At 55.0% G+C, this 22624-nt stretch overlaps 1 protein-coding gene across 1 annotated transcript in view; it reads right to left on the bottom strand.

Annotated features, from left to right (window-relative positions):
• The window catches only part of LOC137333938 (cadherin-related family member 4-like), a 223632-nt gene that overhangs the window by 77853 nt on the left and 123155 nt on the right, over positions 1-22624 (bottom strand). The window contains exons 13-14 of the mRNA XM_067998290.1: positions 15958-16167; positions 13484-13629 (exon numbers count right to left, since the gene is read on the bottom strand). Coding sequence (XP_067854391.1) covers positions 13484-13629; positions 15958-16167 — 356 coding nt within the window. The remainder of the gene's footprint in view (positions 1-13483; positions 13630-15957; positions 16168-22624) is intronic.

Raw genomic sequence — 22624 nt, 5'->3', positions numbered from 1 at the left:
TGACACTCCCTCTCCGTCACACCCTGACACTCCCTCTCTGTCACACCCTGACACCCTATCTCTGTCACACCCTGACACTCCCTCTCCGTCACACCCTGACACCCCCTCTCTGTCACATCCCGACACTCCTTCTCTGTCACACCCTGAACCACCCTCTCTGTCACACCCTGACACTCGCTCTCTGTCACACCCTGACACTCCTTCTCTGTCACACCCTGACACTCGCTCTCTGTCACACCCTGACACTCCCTCTCCGTCACACCCTGACACTCACTCTCTGTCACACCCTGACACTCCTTCTCTGTCACACCCTGACACTCCTTCTCTGTCACACCCTGACACTCACTCTCTGTCACACCCTGACACTCCTTCTCTGTCACACCCTGACACTCGCTCTCTGTCACACCCTGACACTCCCTCTCCGTCACACCCTGACACTCCCTCTCTGTCACACCCTGACACTCCCTCTCTGTCACACCCTGACACTCGCTCTCTGTCACACCCCGACACTCGCTCTCTGTCACACCCTGACACTCGCTCTCTGTCACACCCTGACACTCCCTCTCTGTCACACCCTGACACTCGCTCTCTGTCACACCCTGACACTCCCTCTCTATCACACCCTGACACTCGCTCTCTGTCACACCCCGACACTCCCTCTCTGTCACACCCTGACACTCGCTCTCTGTCACACCCTGACACTCCCTCTCTATCACACCCTGACACTCCCTCTCTGTCACACCCTGACACTCCCTCTCTGTCACACCCTGACACTCGCTCTCTATCACACCCTGACACTCCCTCTCTGTCACACCCTGACACTCGCTCTCTGTCACACCCTGACACTCCCTCTCTGTCACACCCTGACACTCCCTCTCTGTCACACCCTGACACTCGCTCTCTCTCACACCCTGACACTCGCTCTCTGTCACACCCGGACACTCACTCTCTGTCACACCCTGACACTCCCTCTCTGTCACACCCTGACACTCCCTCTCTGTCACACCCTGACACTCCCTCTCTGTCACACCCTGACACTCGCTCTCTGTCACACCCTGACACTCGCTCTCTGTCACACCCTGACACTCCCTCTCTGTCACACCCTGACACTCCCTCTCTGTCACACCCTGACACTCCCTCTCTGTCACACCCTGACACTCCCTCTCTGTCACACCCCGACACTCCCTCTCTGTCACACCCTGACACTCGCTCTCTGTCACACCCTGACACTCCCTCTCTGTCACACCCTGACACTCCCTCTCTGTCACACCCCGACACTCGCTCTCTGTCACACCCCGACACTCCCTCTCTATCACACCCGGACACTCCCTCTCTGTCACACCCTGACACTCGCTCTCCGTCACACCCTGACACTCCCTCTCTGTCACACCCTGACACTCCCTCTCTGTCACACCCTGACACTCCCTCTCTGTCACACCCTGACACTCCCTCTCTGTCACACCCCGACACTCCCTCTCTGTCACACCCTGACACTCGCTCTCTGTCACACCCCGACACTCCCTCTCTGTCACACCCTGACACTCCCTCTCTGTCACACCCTGACACTCGCTCTCTGTCACACCCTGACACTCCCTCTCTGTCACACCCTGACACTCCCTCTCTGTCACACCCTGACACTCGCTCTCTGTCACACCCTGACACTCGCTCTCTGTCACACCCTGACACTCCCTCTCTGTCACACCCTGACACTCGCTCTCTGTCACACCCCGACACTCCCTCTCTGTCACACCCTGACACTCCCTCTCTGTCACACCCTGACACTCGCTCTCTGTCACACCCCGACACTCCCTCTCTGTCACACCCTGACAATCCCTCTCTGTCACACCCTGACACTCGCTCTCTGTCACACACTGACACTCCCTCTCTGTCACACCCTGACACTCCCTCTCTGTCACACCCTGACACCCTCTCTCTGTCACACCCTGACACTCCCTCTCTGTCACACCCTGACTCTCACTCTCTGTCACACCCTGACACTCGCTCTCTGTCACACACTGACACTCCCTCTCTGTCACACCCTGACACTCCCTCTCTGTCACACCCTGACACTCGCTCTCTGTCACACCCCGACACTCCCTCTCTGTCACACCCTGACACTCCCTCTCTGTCACACCCTGACACTCGCTCTCTGTCACACCCCGACACTCCCTCTCTGTCACACCCTGACAATCCCTCTCTGTCACACCCTGACACTCGCTCTCTGTCACACACTGACACTCCCTCTCTGTCACACCCTGACACTCCCTCTCTGTCACACCCTGACACTCCCTCTCTGTCACACCCTGACACTCCCTCTCTGTCACACCCTGACACTCCCTCTCTATCACACCCTGACACTCCCTCTCTGTCACACCCTGACACTCCCTCTCTGTCACACCCTGACACTCCCTCTCTGTCACACACTGACACTCCCTCTCTGTCACACCCTGACACTCGCTCTCTGTCACACCCCGACACTCGCTCTCTGTCACACCCTGACACTCCCTCTCTGTCACACCCTGACACTCGCTCTCTGTCACACCCTGACACTCGCTCTCTGTCACACCCTGACACCCTCTCTCTGTCACACCCTGACACTCCTTCTCTGTCACACCCTGACACTCCTTCTCTGTCACACCCTGACACTCCCTCTCTGTCACACCCTGACACTCCCTCTCCATCACACCCTGACACTCCCTCTCTGTCACACCCCGACACTCCCTCTCTGTCACACCCTGACAATCCCTCTCTGTCACACCCTGACACTCGCTCCCCGTCACACCCTGACACTCCCTCTCTGTCACACCCTGACACTCCCTCTCTGTCACACCCTGACACTCCCTCTCCGTCACACCCTGACACTCCCTCTCTGTCACACCCTGACACTCCCTCTCTGTCACACCCTGACACTCCTTCTCTGTCACACCCTGACACTCGCTCTCTGTCACACCCTGACACTCCCTCTCTGTCACACCCTGACACTCCCTCTCTGTCACACCCTGACACTCCTTCTCTGTCACACCCTGACACTCCCTCTCTGTCACACCCTGACACTCCCTCTCTGTCACACCCTGACACTCGCTCCCCGTCACACCCTGACACTCCCTCTCTGTCACACCCTGACACTCGCTGTCTGTCACACCCCGACACTCGCTCCCCGTCACACCCTGACACTCCCTCTCTGTCACACCCTGACACTCGCTCTCTGTCACACCCTGACACTCGCTCCCCGTCACACCCTGACACTCCCTCTCTGTCACACCCTGACACTCCCTCTCTGTCACACCCTGACACTCGCTCTCTGTCACACCCTGACACTCCCTCTCTGTCACACCCTGACACTCCCTCTCTGTCACACCCTGACACTCGCTCCCCGTCACACCCTGACACTCCCTCTCTGTCACACCCTGACACTCCCTCTCTGTCACACCCTGACACTCGCTCCCCGTCACACCCTGACACTCCCTCTCTGTCACACCCTGACACTCACTTCCCGTCACACCCTGACACTCCCTCTCTGTCACACCCTGACACCCTCTCTCTGTCACACCCTGACACTCCCTCTCTGTCACACCCTGACACTCCCTCTCTGTCACACCCTGACACTCCCTCTCTGTCACACCCTGACACCCTCTCTCTGTCACACCCTGACACTCCCTCTCTGTCACACCCTGACACTCCCTCTCTGTCACACCCCGACACTCCCTCTCTGTCACACCCTGACACTCGCTCCCCGTATCACCCTGACACTCCCTCTCTGTCACACCCTGACACTCCCTCTCTGTCACACCCTGACACTCCCTCTCTGTCACACCCTGACACTCCCTCTCTGTCACACCCTGACACTCCCTCTCTGTCACACCCTGACACTCCCTCTCTGTCACACCCTGACACCCTCTCTCTGTCACACCCTGACACTCGCTCTCTGTCACACCCTGACACTCGCTCTCTGTCACACCCTGACATTCCTTCTCCGTCACACCCTGACACTCCCTCTCTGTCACACCCTGACACTCCCTCTCTGTCACACCCTGACACCCTCTCTCTGTCACACCCTGACACTCCCTCTCTGTCACACCCTGACACCCCATCTCTGTCACACCCTGACACTCCCTCTCCGTCACACCCTGACACCCCCTCTCTGTCACACCCTGACACCCCATCTCTGTCACATCCTGACACTTGCCCTCTCTCATACCCCCAACTCTCCCTCTCTCTCACACCCTGACACTCGCTCTCTCTCACACCCTGACTCTCGCTCTCTGTCACACCCGGACACTCCCTCTCTGTCACACCCTGACACTCCCTCTCTGTCACACCCTGACACTCCCTCTCTGTCACACCCCGACACTCGCTCCCCGTCACACCCTGACACTCGCTCTCTGTCACACCCGGACACTCCCTCTCTGTCACACCCTGACACTCCCTCTCTGTCACACCCGGACACTCCCTCTCTGTCACACCCTGACACTCCCTCTCTGTCACACCCTGACACTCGCTCTCTGTCACACCCTGACACTCCCTCTCTGTCACACCCTGACACTCCCTCTCTGTCACACCCTGACACTCGCTCCCCGTCACACCCTGACACTCCCTCTCTGTCACACCCTGACACTCCCTCTCTGTCACACCCTGACACTCGCTCCCCGTCACACCCTGACACTCCCTCTCTGTCACACCCTGACACTCACTTCCCGTCACACCCTGACACTCCCTCTCTGTCACACCCTGACACCCTCTCTCTGTCACACCCTGACACTCCCTCTCTGTCACACCCTGACACTCCCTCTCTGTCACACCCTGACACTCCCTCTCTGTCACACCCTGACACCCTCTCTCTGTCACACCCTGACACTCCCTCTCTGTCACACCCTGACACCCTCTCTCTGTCACACCCTGACACTCCCTCTCTGTCACACCCTGACACCCTCTCTCTGTCACACCCTGACACTCCCTCTCCGTCACACCCTGACACTCCCTCTCTGTCACACCCTGACACTCCCTCTCTGTCACACCCTGACACTCACTCTCTGTCACACCCTGATACTCCGTCCCTGTCACACCCTGACACTCCCTCTCTGTCACACCCTGACACTCCCTCTCTGTCACACCCTGACACTCACTCTCTGTCACACCCTGACACTCCCTCTCTGTCACACCCTGACACTCCCTCTCTGTCACACCCTGACACTCCCTCTCTGTCACACCCTGATACTCCGTCCCTGTCACACCCTGACACTCCCTCTCTGTCACACCCCGACACTCGCTCCCCGTATCACCCTGACACTCCCTCTCTGTCACACCCTGACACTCCCTCTCTGTCACACCCTGACACTCCCTCTCTGTCACACCCTGACACTCCCTCTCTGTCACACCCTGACACTCCCTCTCTGTCACACCCTGACACCCTCTCTCTGTCACACCCTGACACTCGCTCTCTGTCACACCCTGACACTCGCTCTCTGTCACACCCTGACATTCCTTCTCTGTCACACCCTGACACTCCCTCTCTGTCACACCCTGACACTCCCTCTCTGTCACACCCTGACACCCTCTCTCTGTCACACCCTGACACTCCCTCTCTGTCACACCCTGACACCCCCTCTCTGTCACACCCTGACACTCCCTCTCTGTCACACCCTGACACCCCATCTCTGTCACACCCTGACACTCCCTCTCCGTCACACCCTGACACTCCCTCTCTGTCACACCCTGACACCCCCTCTCTGTCACACCCTGACACCCCATCTCTGTCACACCCTGACACTCCCTCTCCGTCACACCCTGACACTCCCTCTCTGTCACACCCTGACACCCTATCTCTGTCACACCCTGACACTCCCTCTCCGTCACACCCTGACACCCCCTCTCTGTCACATCCCGACACTCCTTCTCTGTCACACCCTGAACCACCCTCTCTGTCACACCCTGACACTCGCTCTCTGTCACACCCTGACACTCCTTCTCTGTCACACCCTGACACTCGCTCTCTGTCACACCCTGACACTCCCTCTCCGTCACACCCTGACACTCCCTCTCTGTCACACCCTGACACTCCCTCTCTGTCACACCCTGACACTCGCTCTCTGTCACACCCCGACACTCGCTCTCTGTCACACCCTGACACTCGCTCTCTGTCACACCCTGACACTCCCTCTCTGTCACACCCTGACACTCGCTCTCTGTCACACCCTGACACTCCCTCTCTATCACACCCTGACACTCGCTCTCTGTCACACCCCGACACTCCCTCTCTGTCACACCCTGACACTCGCTCTCTGTCACACCCTGACACTCCCTCTCTATCACACCCTGACACTCCCTCTCTGTCACACCCTGACACTCCCTCTCTGTCACACCCTGACACTCGCTCTCTATCACACCCTGACACTCCCTCTCTGTCACACCCTGACACTCGCTCTCTGTCACACCCTGACACTCCCTCTCTGTCACACCCTGACACTCCCTCTCTGTCACACCCTGACACTCGCTCTCTCTCACACCCTGACACTCGCTCTCTGTCACACCCTGACACCCTCTCTCTGTCACACCCTGACACTCCTTCTCTGTCACACCCTGACACTCCTTCTCTGTCACACCCTGACACTCCCTCTCTGTCACACCCTGACACTCCCTCTCCATCACACCCTGACACCCCCTCTCTGTCACACCCTGACAATCCCTCTCTGTCACACCCTGACACTCGCTCCCCGTCACACCCTGACACTCCCTCTCTGTCACACCCTGACACTCCCTCTCTGTCACACCCTGACACTCCCTCTCCGTCACACCCTGACACTCCCTCTCTGTCACACCCTGACACTCCCTCTCTGTCACACCCTGACACTCCTTCTCTGTCACACCCTGACACTCGCTCTCTGTCACACCCTGACACTCCCTCTCTGTCACACCCTGACACTCCCTCTCTGTCACACCCTGACACTCCTTCTCTGTCACACCCTGACACTCCCTCTCTGTCACACCCTGACACTCCCTCTCTGTCACACCCTGACACTCGCTCCCCGTCACACCCTGACACTCCCTCTCTGTCACACCCTGACACTCGCTGTCTGTCACACCCCGACACTCGCTCCCCGTCACACCCTGACACTCCCTCTCTGTCACACCCTGACACTCGCTCTCTGTCACACCCTGACACTCGCTCCCCGTCACACCCTGACACTCCCTCTCTGTCACACCCTGACACTCCCTCTCTGTCACACCCTGACACTCGCTCTCTGTCACACCCTGACACTCCCTCTCTGTCACACCCTGACACTCCCTCTCTGTCACACCCTGACACTCGCTCCCCGTCACACCCTGACACTCCCTCTCTGTCACACCCTGACACTCCCTCTCTGTCACACCCTGACACTCGCTCCCCGTCACACCCTGACACTCCCTCTCTGTCACACCCTGACACTCACTTCCCGTCACACCCTGACACTCCCTCTCTGTCACACCCTGACACCCTCTCTCTGTCACACCCTGACACTCCCTCTCTGTCACACCCTGACACTCCCTCTCTGTCACACCCTGACACTCCCTCTCTGTCACACCCTGACACCCTCTCTCTGTCACACCCTGACACTCCCTCTCTGTCACACCCTGACACTCGCTCTCTGTCACACCCTGACATTCCTTCTCCGTCACACCCTGACACTCCCTCTCTGTCACACCCTGACACTCCCTCTCTGTCACACCCTGACACCCTCTCTCTGTCACACCCTGACACTCCCTCTCTGTCACACCCTGACACCCCATCTCTGTCACACCCTGACACTCCCTCTCCGTCACACCCTGACACCCCCTCTCTGTCACACCCTGACACCCCATCTCTGTCACATCCTGACACTTGCCCTCTCTCATACCCCCAACTCTCCCTCTCTCTCACACCCTGACACTCGCTCTCTCTCACACCCTGACTCTCGCTCTCTGTCACACCCGGACACTCCCTCTCTGTCACACCCTGACACTCCCTCTCTGTCACACCCTGACACTCCCTCTCTGTCACACCCCGACACTCGCTCCCCGTCACACCCTGACACTCGCTCTCTGTCACACCCGGACACTCCCTCTCTGTCACACCCTGACACTCCCTCTCTGTCACACCCGGACACTCCCTCTCTGTCACACCCTGACACTCCCTCTCTGTCACACCCTGACACTCGCTCTCTGTCACACCCTGACACTCCCTCTCTGTCACACCCTGACACTCCCTCTCTGTCACACCCTGACACTCGCTCCCCGTCACACCCTGACACTCCCTCTCTGTCACACCCTGACACTCCCTCTCTGTCACACCCTGACACTCGCTCCCCGTCACACCCTGACACTCCCTCTCTGTCACACCCTGACACTCACTTCCCGTCACACCCTGACACTCCCTCTCTGTCACACCCTGACACCCTCTCTCTGTCACACCCTGACACTCCCTCTCTGTCACACCCTGACACTCCCTCTCTGTCACACCCTGACACTCCCTCTCTGTCACACCCTGACACCCTCTCTCTGTCACACCCTGACACTCCCTCTCTGTCACACCCTGACACCCTCTCTCTGTCACACCCTGACACTCCCTCTCTGTCACACCCTGACACCCTCTCTCTGTCACACCCTGACACTCCCTCTCCGTCACACCCTGACACTCCCTCTCTGTCACACCCTGACACTCCCTCTCTGTCACACCCTGACACTCACTCTCTGTCACACCCTGATACTCCGTCCCTGTCACACCCTGACACTCCCTCTCTGTCACACCCTGACACTCCCTCTCTGTCACACCCTGACACTCACTCTCTGTCACACCCTGACACTCCCTCTCTGTCACACCCTGACACTCCCTCTCTGTCACACCCTGACACTCCCTCTCTGTCACACCCTGATACTCCGTCCCTGTCACACCCTGACACTCCCTCTCTGTCACACCCCGACACTCGCTCCCCGTATCACCCTGACACTCCCTCTCTGTCACACCCTGACACTCCCTCTCTGTCACACCCTGACACTCCCTCTCTGTCACACCCTGACACTCCCTCTCTGTCACACCCTGACACTCCCTCTCTGTCACACCCTGACACTCCCTCTCTGTCACACCCTGACACCCTCTCTCTGTCACACCCTGACACTCGCTCTCTGTCACACCCTGACACTCGCTCTCTGTCACACCCTGACATTCCTTCTCTGTCACACCCTGACACTCCCTCTCTGTCACACCCTGACACTCCCTCTCTGTCACACCCTGACACCCTCTCTCTGTCACACCCTGACACTCCCTCTCTGTCACACCCTGACACCCCCTCTCTGTCACACCCTGACACTCCCTCTCTGTCACACCCTGACACCCCATCTCTGTCACACCCTGACACTCCCTCTCCGTCACACCCTGACACTCCCTCTCTGTCACACCCTGACACCCCCTCTCTGTCACACCCTGACACCCCATCTCTGTCACACCCTGACACTCCCTCTCCGTCACACCCTGACACTCCCTCTCTGTCACACCCTGACACCCTATCTCTGTCACACCCTGACACTCCCTCTCCGTCACACCCTGACACCCCCTCTCTGTCACATCCCGACACTCCTTCTCTGTCACACCCTGAACCACCCTCTCTGTCACACCCTGACACTCGCTCTCTGTCACACCCTGACACTCCTTCTCTGTCACACCCTGACACTCGCTCTCTGTCACACCCTGACACTCCCTCTCCGTCACACCCTGACACTCCCTCTCTGTCACACCCTGACACTCCCTCTCTGTCACACCCTGACACTCGCTCTCTGTCACACCCCGACACTCGCTCTCTGTCACACCCTGACACTCGCTCTCTGTCACACCCTGACACTCCCTCTCTGTCACACCCTGACACTCGCTCTCTGTCACACCCTGACACTCCCTCTCTATCACACCCTGACACTCGCTCTCTGTCACACCCCGACACTCCCTCTCTGTCACACCCTGACACTCGCTCTCTGTCACACCCTGACACTCCCTCTCTATCACACCCTGACACTCCCTCTCTGTCACACCCTGACACTCCCTCTCTGTCACACCCTGACACTCGCTCTCTATCACACCCTGACACTCCCTCTCTGTCACACCCTGACACTCGCTCTCTGTCACACCCTGACACTCCCTCTCTGTCACACCCTGACACTCCCTCTCTGTCACACCCTGACACTCGCTCTCTCTCACACCCTGACACTCGCTCTCTGTCACACCCGGACACTCACTCTCTGTCACACCCTGACACTCCCTCTCTGTCACACCCTGACACTCCCTCTCTGTCACACCCTGACACTCCCTCTCTGTCACACCCTGACACTCGCTCTCTGTCACACCCTGACACTCGCTCTCTGTCACACCCTGACACTCCCTCTCTGCCACACCCTGACACTCCCTCTCTGTCACACCCTGACACTCCCTCTCTGTCACACCCTGACACTCCCTCTCTGTCACACCCCGACACTCCCTCTCTGTCACACCCTGACACTCGCTCTCTGTCACACCCTGACACTCCCTCTCTGTCACACCCTGACACTCCCTCTCTGTCACACCCCGACACTCGCTCTCTGTCACACCCCGACACTCCCTCTCTATCACACCCGGACACTCCCTCTCTGTCACACCCTGACACTCGCTCTCCGTCACACCCTGACACTCCCTCTCTGTCACACCCTGACACTCCCTCTCTGTCACACCCTGACACTCCCTCTCTGTCACACCCTGACACTCCCTCTCTGTCACACCCCGACACTCCCTCTCTGTCACACCCTGACACTCGCTCTCTGTCACACCCCGACACTCCCTCTCTGTCACACCCTGACACTCCCTCTCTGTCACACCCTGACACTCGCTCTCTGTCACACCCTGACACTCCCTCTCTGTCACACCCTGACACTCCCTCTCTGTCACACCCTGACACTCGCTCTCTGTCACACCCTGACACTCGCTCTCTGTCACACCCTGACACTCCCTCTCTGTCACACCCTGACACTCGCTCTCTGTCACACCCCGACACTCCCTCTCTGTCACACCCTGACACTCCCTCTCTGTCACACCCTGACACTCGCTCTCTGTCACACCCCGACACTCCCTCTCTGTCACACCCTGACAATCCCTCTCTGTCACACCCTGACACTCGCTCTCTGTCACACACTGACACTCCCTCTCTGTCACACCCTGACACTCCCTCTCTGTCACACCCTGACACCCTCTCTCTGTCACACCCTGACACTCCCTCTCTGTCACACCCTGACTCTCACTCTCTGTCACACCCTGACACTCGCTCTCTGTCACACACTGACACTCCCTCTCTGTCACACCCTGACACTCCCTCTCTGTCACACCCTGACACTCGCTCTCTGTCACACCCTGACTCTCTCTCTCACACCCTGACACTCGCTGTCTGTCACATCCTGACACTTGCCCTCTCTCATACCCCCAACTCTCCCTCTCTCTCACACCCTGACACTCGCTCTCTCTCACACCCTGACTCTCGCTCTCTGTCACACCCGGACACTCCCTCTCTGTCACACCCTGACACTCCCTCTCTGTCACACCCTGACACTCCCTCTCTGTCACACCCCGACACTCCCTCTCTGTCACACCCTGACACTCCCTCTCTGTCACACCCTGACACTCGCTCTCTGTCACACCCGGACACTCCCTCTCTGTCACACCCTGACACTCCCTCTCTGTCACACCCTGACACTCCCTCTCTATCACACCCTGACACTCCCTCTCTGTCACACCCTGACACTCGCTCTCTGTCACACCCTGACACTCGCTCTCTGTCACACCCTGACACTCCCTCTCTGTCACACCCTGACACTCCCTCTCTATCACACCCTGACACTCCCTCTCTGTCACACCCTGACACTCGCTCTCTGTCACACCCTGACACTCCCTCTCTGTCACACCCTGACACTCCCTCTCTGTCACACCCTGACACTCCCTCTCTGTCACACGCTGACACTCGCTCTCTGTCACACCCTGACACTCCCTCTCTGTCACACCCTGACACTCCCTCTCTGTCACACCCTGACACTCGCTCTCTGTCACACCCTGACATTCGCTCTCTGTCACACCCTGACACTCCCTCTCTGTCACACCCTGACACTCCCTCTCTGTCACACCCCGACACTCCCTCTCTGTCACACCCTGACACTCCCTCTCTGTCACACCCTGACATTCGCTCTCTGTCACACCCTGACACTCCCTCTCTGTCACACCCTGACACTCCCTCTCTGTCACACCCCGACACTCCCTCTCTGTCACACACTGACACTCCCTCTCTGTCACACCCTGATACTCCCTCTCTGTCACACCCTGACACCCTCTCTCTGTCACACCCTGACACTCCCTCTCTGTCACACCCTGACACTCCCTCTCTGTCACACCCTGACACTCCCTCTCTGTCACACCCTGACTCTCACTCTCTGTCACACCCTGACACTCGCACCCTGTCACAGCCTGACACTCGCACTCAGTCACACCCTGACTCTCTCTCTCACACCCTGACACTCGCTGTCTGTCACATCCTGACACTTGCCCTCTCTCATACCCCCAACTCTCCCTCTCTCTCACACCCTGACACTCGCTCTTTCTCACACCCTGACACTCGCTCTCTCTCACACCCTGACACTCGCTCTCTGTCACACCCGGACACTCCCTCTCTGTCACACCCTGACACTCCCTCTCTCTCACACCCTGACACTCGCTCTCTGTCACACCCGGACACTCCCTCTCTGTCACACCCTGACACTCCCTCTCTCTCACACCCTGACACTCGCTCTCTGTCACACCCGGACACTCCCTCTCTGTCACACCCTGACACTCCCTCTCTCTCACACCCTGACACTCGCTCTCCGTCACACCCTGACACTCCCTCTCTGTCACACCCTGATACTCCCTCTCTGTCACATCCTGATACTCCCTCTCTGTCACACCCTGACACTCCCTCTCTGTCACACCCTGACACCCTCTCTCTGTCACACCCTGACACTCCCTCTCTGTCACACCCTGACACTCCCTCTCTGTCACACCCTGACACCCTCTCTCTGTCACACCCTGACACTCCCTCTCTGTCACACCCTGACACTCCCTCTCTGTCACACCCTGACACCCTCTCTCTGTCACACCCTGACACTCCCTCTCTGTCACACCCCGACACTCCCTCTCTGTCACACCCTGACTCTCACTCTCTGTCACACCCTGACACTCGCACCCTGTCACAGCCTGACACTCGCTCTCTGTCACACCCTGACTCTCTCTCTCACACCCTGACACTCGCTGTCTGTCACATCCTGACACTTGCCCTCTCTCATACCCCCAACTCTCCCTCTCTCTCACACCCTGACACTCGCTCTCTCTCACACCCTGACACTCTCTCTCTCTCTGTCTCATACCCTGACACTCGCCATCTGTCACTGTCCAGAAAGTTGCTCTCCAACACACACCCTCTGCACTCTGTCATACCTCCACATTGACGGTGTACTGTGCGTAGCTTGTCCTTTGTTGGGCCCTGTCAAAAACCACATTGTAATTCATGTCCACAGCCTGGATTGTTAGTGTGTAGGTGTTAATCGCTTCAAAATCAAGTGGGACCAAAGTGTTGATTTCACCTGAGAAAATTATGATAGAAAACTGAATCCGGAGGCAACTGAAGGGTGACCTTGTAGAGATTATATGATACTGAGGAATGGTACAGAATCCTTATCACTAGGAACAGGAATAGGCCATTCAGCCCCTCGTGCCTGTTACCTGGGAACTGGAGTCGGCCATTCAGCCCCTCATGCCTGCATTGAATTAGACCTTGGCTGATCTGTATTTCACTCCATTTACCTCCTTTGCTCCATATCTCTTAATGCCCTTACCCAACAAAAATCTATCCATCTCAGACCTGAAAGCTCCAATTAACCCCAATCATCCACAGCCTTTGGGGGAAAGAATTCCAGATTTCCACATCCCTTTGTGTGAAAAGTGCTTCCTGATTTCCCCCCCGAATGGCCGAGCTCTAATGTTAAGATCATGTTGCCCATTTTCAATTCTCCCATCAGCGGAAATTGTTTCTCTCCATCTGCCCTATCAAATCCTTTTATCAGTTTAAACACCATCAGATCACCCCTCAACCTGCTGGACTCGAGGGAATACAAACCAACTCGATTCCACCTGGCCTCATGATTTAACCCTTTCAGCCCCAGTATTATTCTACTTCAGGTTAAACCATGACAGTAGATCAAGATTCAAACTGGTGAAAGATACATTTAGGACTGATGTCAAGAGACTCTTCCTCACACAAAGAACAATCAATACGTGGAATGGGTTTAGAGGTAGAACAGAGGAAGCAACAGCTTCATTTAGGGATCAGCTGAACGTTGTAATGGCGGGACTGTAGGTTTCCTCTGGTTGGATGAGCTACAATCAAGTGTCACACTTGACTCAGTTGGTAGCTTTTGAGTCAGAAGATCACGGGTTCAAGTCCCGCTCCAGAGACTTGAGCACATAATCCAGGCTGACACTTCAGTGCAGTACTGAGGGAGTGCTGCACTGTTGGAGGTGCTGTGTTTTTGATAAGATGTTAAACCGAGGCCCCGTCTGCCCTCTCAGGTGGACATAGAAGATCCCACGGCACTATTCGAAGAAGAGCAGGGGCGTTTTCTCAGTGCCCTGGGCCAATATTTATCCCTTAACCAACATCACTAAATCAGATCATCCGGTCACTTAACTCATTGCTGTTTGTGGGATCTTGCTGTGCGCAAATTGGCTGCCACGTTTCCTACATTACAACAGTGACTGCACTTCAAAAGTTCTTCATTGGCTGTAAAGCGCTTTGGGACATCCTGAGGTGGTGAAAGGTGCTATATAAATGCAAGTTATTTATTTTATACTGGAACAATGGCCTTCCTGCAAAGGGATATAGACAGGTTAAGTGATTGGGCAAGAAGGTGGCAGATGGAGTGTAATGTGGGGAAGTGTGAGGTTATTCACTTTGGTAGGAAGAATAGAAAAAGACAGAATATTTTTTAAATGGTGAGAAACTATTAAATGTTGGTGATCAGAGAGGCTTGGGTGTCCTCATACAAGAAACACAAAAGTTAGTATGCAGGTACAGCAGGCAATTAGGAAAGCAAATGGCATGTTGGCCTTTATTGCAAGGGGGTTGGAGTACAAGAGTAAGGAAGTCTTACTACAATTGTACAGGGCTTTGGTGAGACCTCACCTGGAGTTCTGTGTACAGTTTTGGTCTCCTTATCTAAGGAAGGATATACTTGCCTTGGAGGCGGTGCAATGAAGGTTCACTAGATTAATTCCTGGGATGAGAAGGTTGTCCTATGAAGGGAGGTTGAAGAGAATGGGCCTATACTCTCTGGACTTTAGAAGAATGAGAGGTGATCTCATTGAAACATATAAGATTATTAGGAGCTTGACAGGATAGATGCTGAGAGTCTGGAACGAAAGGGCATAGTCGCAGGATAAGGGGTCAGCCATTCAAGACTGAGATGAGGAGGAATTTCTTCATGCAGAGGGTTGTGAATCTTTGGAATTCTCTACCCCAGAGGGCTGTGGATGCTCTGTCATTGAGTATATTCAAGGCTGAGATAGATAGATTTTTGGACTCTAGGGGAATCAAAGGATATGGGGATCGGGCAGGAAAGTGGAGTTGAGGTCGAAGATCAGCCATGATCTTACTGAATGGCGGAGCAGGCTCGAGGGGCCTTATGGCCTATTCCTGCTCCTATTTCTTATATTCTTATGTTCCTCATTGGTCTCTTGTGATCTGGTGGTACTGTGTTCACTCAATGTTTCACCCACCATCCCATCCAGTTCTTTTGATCGAATGCCCCCTCCCTCCAGTCAGTCCCACTCACCAACCCACCCGGTACCTCGAACAAACCCGGTATTTCCCATCCACTCCAGCACAGTTTCACAACAATATTAAGAATGCTAACCAGTGTATGGGTGAATGTAGAAGGTTGGTGGAACATGTCCAACAATGGAGAATCGCACGTTGTTATAGATCCAGTCATCATCTGTAGCGTTCACTAAACCCACCCGCGTGTTCACTGGACTGTTTTCTGGAACCAAGAACCTCTTGGTGCCATGAAACACTGGGGGAAACTCATTGACTTGAGTGACAGTCACCAGCATCGAGACAGAAGCTGAAAGAAATCGGAAAACCAGAGATGAGAAAAGAGATTCAGAAATCCCCTAGAATCAGCACCACCTGCAACAAGAGGGCCAGGCCTCTCCACCAGCTAGATTCCTCCCCTGAACAACAGCAACTTACATTTATCAGAGTATGTTACAGCACATTCGGCCCATCGGGCCTGTGCTGGCTCTTTGGTAGAACTATCCAATTAGTCCCACCCTCCCTGCTCTTTCCCCATAGCCCTGCAAATCTTTTCCCTTCAAGTATTTATCCAATTCCTTTTTGAAAGCCACGATTGAATCTGCTTCCACCACCCTTCCAAGCAGTGTATTCCAGATCATAAGAACTCGCTGCGTAAAAGAATGTTTCCTCATGTCAGCTCTGGTTCTTTTGCCAATCAACTTAAATCTGCGTCCTCTGGTTACCTTCTGCCACTGGAAACAGTTTCTCCTTATTTACTCTATGAAAACCCTTCATCATTTTGAACACCTCTATCAAATCTCCCCTGAACCTTCTCTGCTCTAAGGAGAACAATCCCGGCTTCTCCAGTCTCTCCACATAACTGTCGTCCCTCATCCCTGGTACCATTCTAGTAAATCTCCTCTGCGCCCTCTCTAAGGCCTTGACATCCTTCCTAAAGTGTGGAGCCCAGAATTGGACACAATACTCCTACTTATATAATGCCTTTAACGTAGTAAAATGTCCCAAGGCATTTTACAGGAGCATTGACAGACCAAAATTGACACCGAGCCTCGTAAGGAGACATTAAGACAGGTGACCAAAAGCTTGGGCAAAGAGGTAGGTTTTCAGGAGAGTCTTAAATGAGAGAAAAGTGGAGAAGCAGAAAGGTTTGGGGAGCGAATTTCAGAGTTCAGGGCCGAGGCAGCTGAAGGCACGGCCGCCAATGGTGGAGCGATTAAAATCGGGGATGCGCAAGAGACCAGAATTGGAGGAGCGCAGAGATCTCGGAGGGTTGTAGGGCTGGAGGAGGTTACAGAGATAGGGAGGGATAAGGCCATGGAGGGATTTGAAAACAAGGATAAGAATTTTAAAATCGAGGCGTTGCTGGACTGGGAACCAATGTAGGTCACCGAGCACAGGGGTGATGGGTGAAAGGGACTTGGTGTGAGTTAGGATACGGCAGCTGAGTTTTGGATGAGCTCAAGTTTATGGAGGATGGAAGATGGGAGGCCGGCCAGGAGAGCATTGGAATAGTCAAGTCTGAAGGTAACAAAAGCACGATGAGAGTTTCAGCAGCAGATGGGCTGAGGCAGGGGTTAGAGTTAGGAGTCGGGTGAAGTTATGGAGGTCGAAGTAGGCAGTCTTGGTGAAGGTGCTGATTCTCACAGTACCATCACACTGAGCAGTCCCAGTACCATCACACTGAGCAGTCCCAGTACCATCACACTGAGCAGTCCCAATACCATCACACTGAGCAGTCCCAGTACCATCACACTGAGCAGTCCCAGTACCATCACACTGAGCAGTCCCAATACCATCACACTGAGCAGTCCCAGTACCATCACACTGAGCAGTCCCAGTACCATTACACTGAGCAGTCCCAGTACCATCACACTGAGCAGTCCCAGTACCATCACACTGAGCAGTCCCAGTACCATCACACTGAGCAGTCCCAGTACCATTACACTGAGCAGTCCCAGTACCATCACACTGAGCAGTCCCAGTACCATCACACTGAGCAGTCCCAGTACCATTACACTGAGCAGTCCCTGTACCATCACACTGAGCAGTCCCAGTACCATTACACTGAGCAGTCCCAGTACCATTACACTGAGCAGTCCCTGTACCATCACACTGAGCAGTCCCAGTACCATTACACTGAGCATTCCCAGTACCATCACACTGAGCAGTCCCAGTACCATTACACTGAGCAGTCCCAGTACCATTACACTGAGCAGTCCCAGTACCATCACACTGAGCAGTCCCCGTACCATCACACTGAGCAGTCCCAGTACCATCAAACTGGGCAGTCCCAGTACCATCACACTGAGCAGTCCCAGTACCATCACACTGAGCAGTCCCAGTACCATCACACTGAGCAGTCCCCGTACCATCACACTGAGCAGTCCCAGTACCATCAAACTGGGCAGTCCCAGTACCATCACACTGAGCAGTCTCAGTACCATCACACTGAGCAGTCCCAGTACCATTACACTGAGCAGTCCCAGTACCATCACACTGAGCAGTCCCCGTACCATCACACTGAGCAGTCCCAGTACCATCAAACTGGGCAGTCCCAGTACCATCACACTGAGCAGTCCCAGTACTATTACACTGAGCAGTCCCAGTAACATCACACTGAGCAGTGCCAGTACCATCAAACTGGGCAGTCGCAGTACCATCACACTGAGCAGTCCCAGTACCATCACACTGAGCAGTCCCAGTACTATTACACTGAGCAGTCCCAGTACCATCACACTGAGCAGTCCCAGTACCATCAAACTGGGCAGTCCCAGTACCATCACACTGAGCAGTCCCAGTACCATCACACTGAGCAGTCCCAGTACTATTACACTGAGCAGTCCCAGTACCATCACACTGAGCAGTCCCAGTACCATCACACTGAGCAGTCCCAGTACCATCACACTGAGCTGTCCCAGTACCATTACACTGAGCAGTCCCCGTACTATTACACTGGGCAGTCCCAGTACCATTGCAGTGAGTGGCCCCAGTACTATCACACTGAGCAGTCCCAGTACCATCACACTGAGCAGTCCCAGTACCATCACACTGAGCAGTCCCAGTACTATTACACTGAGCAGTCCCAGTACCATCACACTGAGCAGTCCCAGTACCATCAAACTGGGCAGTCCCAGTACCATCACACTGAGCAGTCCCAGTACCATCACACTGAGCAGTTCCAGTACCATCACACTGAGCAGTCCCAGTACCATCACACTGAGCTGTCCCAGTACCATTACACTGAGCAGTCCCCGTACTATTACACTGGGCAGTCCCAGTAACATTGCAGTGAGTGGCCCCAGTACTATCACACTGAGCAGTCCCAGTACCATGACACTGAGCAGTCCCAGTACCATTGCACTGAGCAGTCCCAGTACCATTACACTGAGCAGTCCCAGTACCATCACACTGAGCAGTCCCAATACCATTACACTGAGCAGTCCCAGTACCATCACACTGAGCAGTCCCAATACCATTACACTGTGCAGTCCCAGTACCATTACACTGAGCAGTCCCAGTACCATCACACTGAGCAATCCCAGTACCATCACACTGAGCAGTCCCAGTACCATCAAACTGGGCAGTCCCAGTACCATCACACTGAGCAGTCCCAGTACCATCACACTGAGCAGTCCCAGTACTATTACACTGAGCAGTCCCAGTACCATCACACTGAGCAGTCCCCGTACCATCACACTGAGCAGTCCCAGTACCATTGCACTGAGCAGTCCCAGTACCATCACACTGGGCAGTCCCAGTACCATCACACTGAGCAGTCCCAGTACCATCACACTGAGCAGTCCCAGTACCATCACACTGAGCAATCCCAGTACCATCACACTGAGCAGTCCCAGTACCATCACACTGAGCAGTCCCAGTACCATCACACTGGGGAGTCCCAGTACCATCACACTGAGCAATCCCAGTACCATCACACTGAGCAGTCCCAGTACCATCACACTGAGCAGTCCCAGTACCATTACACTGTGCAGTCCCAGTACCATTACACTGTGCAGTCCCAGTACCATCACACTGAGCAGTCCCAGTACCATCACACTGAGCAGTCCCAGTACCATCACACTGAGCAGTCCCAGTACCATCACACTGAGCAATCCCAGTACCATCACACTGAGCAGTCCCAGTACCATCACACTGAGCTGTCCCAGTACCATTTCACTGAGCAGTCTCCGTACTATTACACTGGGCAGTCCCAGTACCATTGCAGTGAGTGGCCCCAGTACTATCATACTGAGCAGTCCCAGTACCATTACACTGAGCAGTCCCAGTACCATTGCACTGAGCAGTCCCAGTACTATCACACTGAGCAGTCCCAATACCATTACACTGTGCAGTCCCAGTACCATTACACTGAGCAGTCCCAGTACCATCACACTGAGCAATCCCAGTACCATTACACTGAGCAGTCCCAGTACCATCACACTGAGCAATCCCAGTACCATCACACTGAGCAGTCCCAGTACCATCACACTGAGCAGTCCCAGAACCATTACACTGAGCAGTCCCAGTACCATCACACTGAGCAGTCCCAGTACCATCACACTGAGCAGTCCCAGTACCATTACACTGAGCAGTCCCAGTACCATCAAACTGGGCAGTCCCAGTACCATCACACTGAGCAGTCCCAGTACCATCACACTGAGCAGTCCCAGTACTATTACACTGAGCAGTCCCAGTACCATCACACTGAGCAGTCCCCGTACCATCACACTGAGCAGTCCCAGTACCATTACACTGAGCAGTCCCAGTACCATCACACTGGGCAGTCCCAGTACCATCACACTGAGCAGTCCCAGTACCATCACACTGAGCAGTCCCAGTACCATCACACTGAGCAGTCCCAGTACCATCACACTGAGCAGTCCCCGTACTATTACACTGAGCAGTCCCTGTACCATCACACTGAGCAGTCCCAGTACCATCACACTGAGCAGTCCCAGTACCATTACACTGAGCAGTCCCAGTACCATCACACTGCGCAGTCCCAGTACCATCACACTGAGCAGTCCCAGTACCATCACACTGAGCAGTCCCAGTACCATCAAACTGGGCAGTCCCAGTACCATCACACTGAGCAGTCTCAGTACCATCACACTGAGCAGTCCCAGTACCATTACACTGAGCAGTCCCAGTACCATCACACTGAGCAGTCCCCGTACCATCACACTGAGCAGTCCCAGTACCATCAAACTGGGCAGTCCCAGTACCATCACACTGAGCAGTCCCAGTACTATTACACTGAGCAGTCCCAGTACCATCACACTGAGCAGTGCCAGTACCATCAAACTGGGCAGTCGCAGTACCATCACACTGAGCAGTCCCAGTACCATCACACTGAGCAGTCCCAGTACTATTACACTGAGCAGTCCCAGTACCATCACACTGAGCAGTCCCAGTACCATCAAACTGGGCAGTCCCAGTACCATCACACTGAGCAGTCCCAGTACCATCACACTGAGCAGTCCCAGTACTATTACACTGAGCAGTCCCAGTACCATCACACTGAGCAGTCCCAGTACCATCACACTGAGCAGTCCCAGTACCATCACACTGAGCTGTCCCAGTACCATTACACTGAGCAGTCCCCGTACTATTACACTGGGCAGTCCCAGTACCATTGCAGTGAGTGGCCCCAGTACTATCACACTGAGCAGTCCCAGTACCATCACACTGAGCAGTCCCAGTACCATCACACTGAGCAGTCCCAGTACTATTACACTGAGCAGTCCCAGTACCATCACACTGAGCAGTCCCAGTACCATCAAACTGGGCAGTCCCAGTACCATCACACTGAGCAGTCCCAGTACCATCACACTGAGCAGTCCCAGTACCATCACACTGAGCAGTCCCAGTACCATCACACTGAGCTGTCCCAGTACCATTACACTGAGCAGTCCCCGTACTATTACACTGGGCAGTCCCAGTAACATTGCAGTGAGTGGCCCCAGTACTATCACACTGAGCAGTCCCAGTACCATGACACTGAGCAGTCCCAGTACCATTGCACTGAGCAGTCCCAGTACCATTACACTGAGCAGTCCCAGTACCATCACACTGAGCAGTCCCAATACCATTACACTGAGCAGTCCCAGTACCATCACACTGAGCAGTCCCAATACCATTACACTGTGCAGTCCCAGTACCATTACACTGAGCAGTCCCAGTACCATCACACTGAGCAATCCCAGTACCATCACACTGAGCAGTCCCAGTACCATCAAACTGGGCAGTCCCAGTACCATCACACTGAGCAGTCCCAGTACCATCACACTGAGCAGTCCCAGTACTATTACACTGAGCAGTCCCAGTACCATCACACTGAGCAGTCCCCGTACCATCACACTGAGCAGTCCCAGTACCATTGCACTGAGCAGTCCCAGTACCATCACACTGGGCAGTCCCAGTACCATCACACTGGGCAGTCCCAGTACCATCACACTGAGCAGTCCCAGTACCATCACACTGAGCAGTCCCAGTCCCATCACACTGAGCAATCCCAGTACCATCACACTGAGCAGTCCCAGTACCATCACACTGAGCAGTCCCAGTACCATCACACTGGGGAGTCCCAGTACCATCACACTGAGCAATCCCAGTACCATCACACTGAGCAGTCCCAGTACCATCACACTGAGCAGTCCCAGTACCATTACACTGTGCAGTAACAGTACCATTACACTGTGCAGTCCCAGTACCATCACACTGAGCAGTCCCAGTACCATCACACTGAGCAGTCCCAGTACCAT

The sequence above is a fragment of the Heptranchias perlo genome, chromosome 17 (assembly GCF_035084215.1).
Source record: "Heptranchias perlo isolate sHepPer1 chromosome 17, sHepPer1.hap1, whole genome shotgun sequence".
NCBI classification, from domain to species: Eukaryota; Metazoa; Chordata; class Chondrichthyes; order Hexanchiformes; family Hexanchidae; genus Heptranchias; species Heptranchias perlo.
Note: the sequence above shows the minus strand (reverse complement) of the source record. Positions and strands in the feature narration are given on the sequence as shown.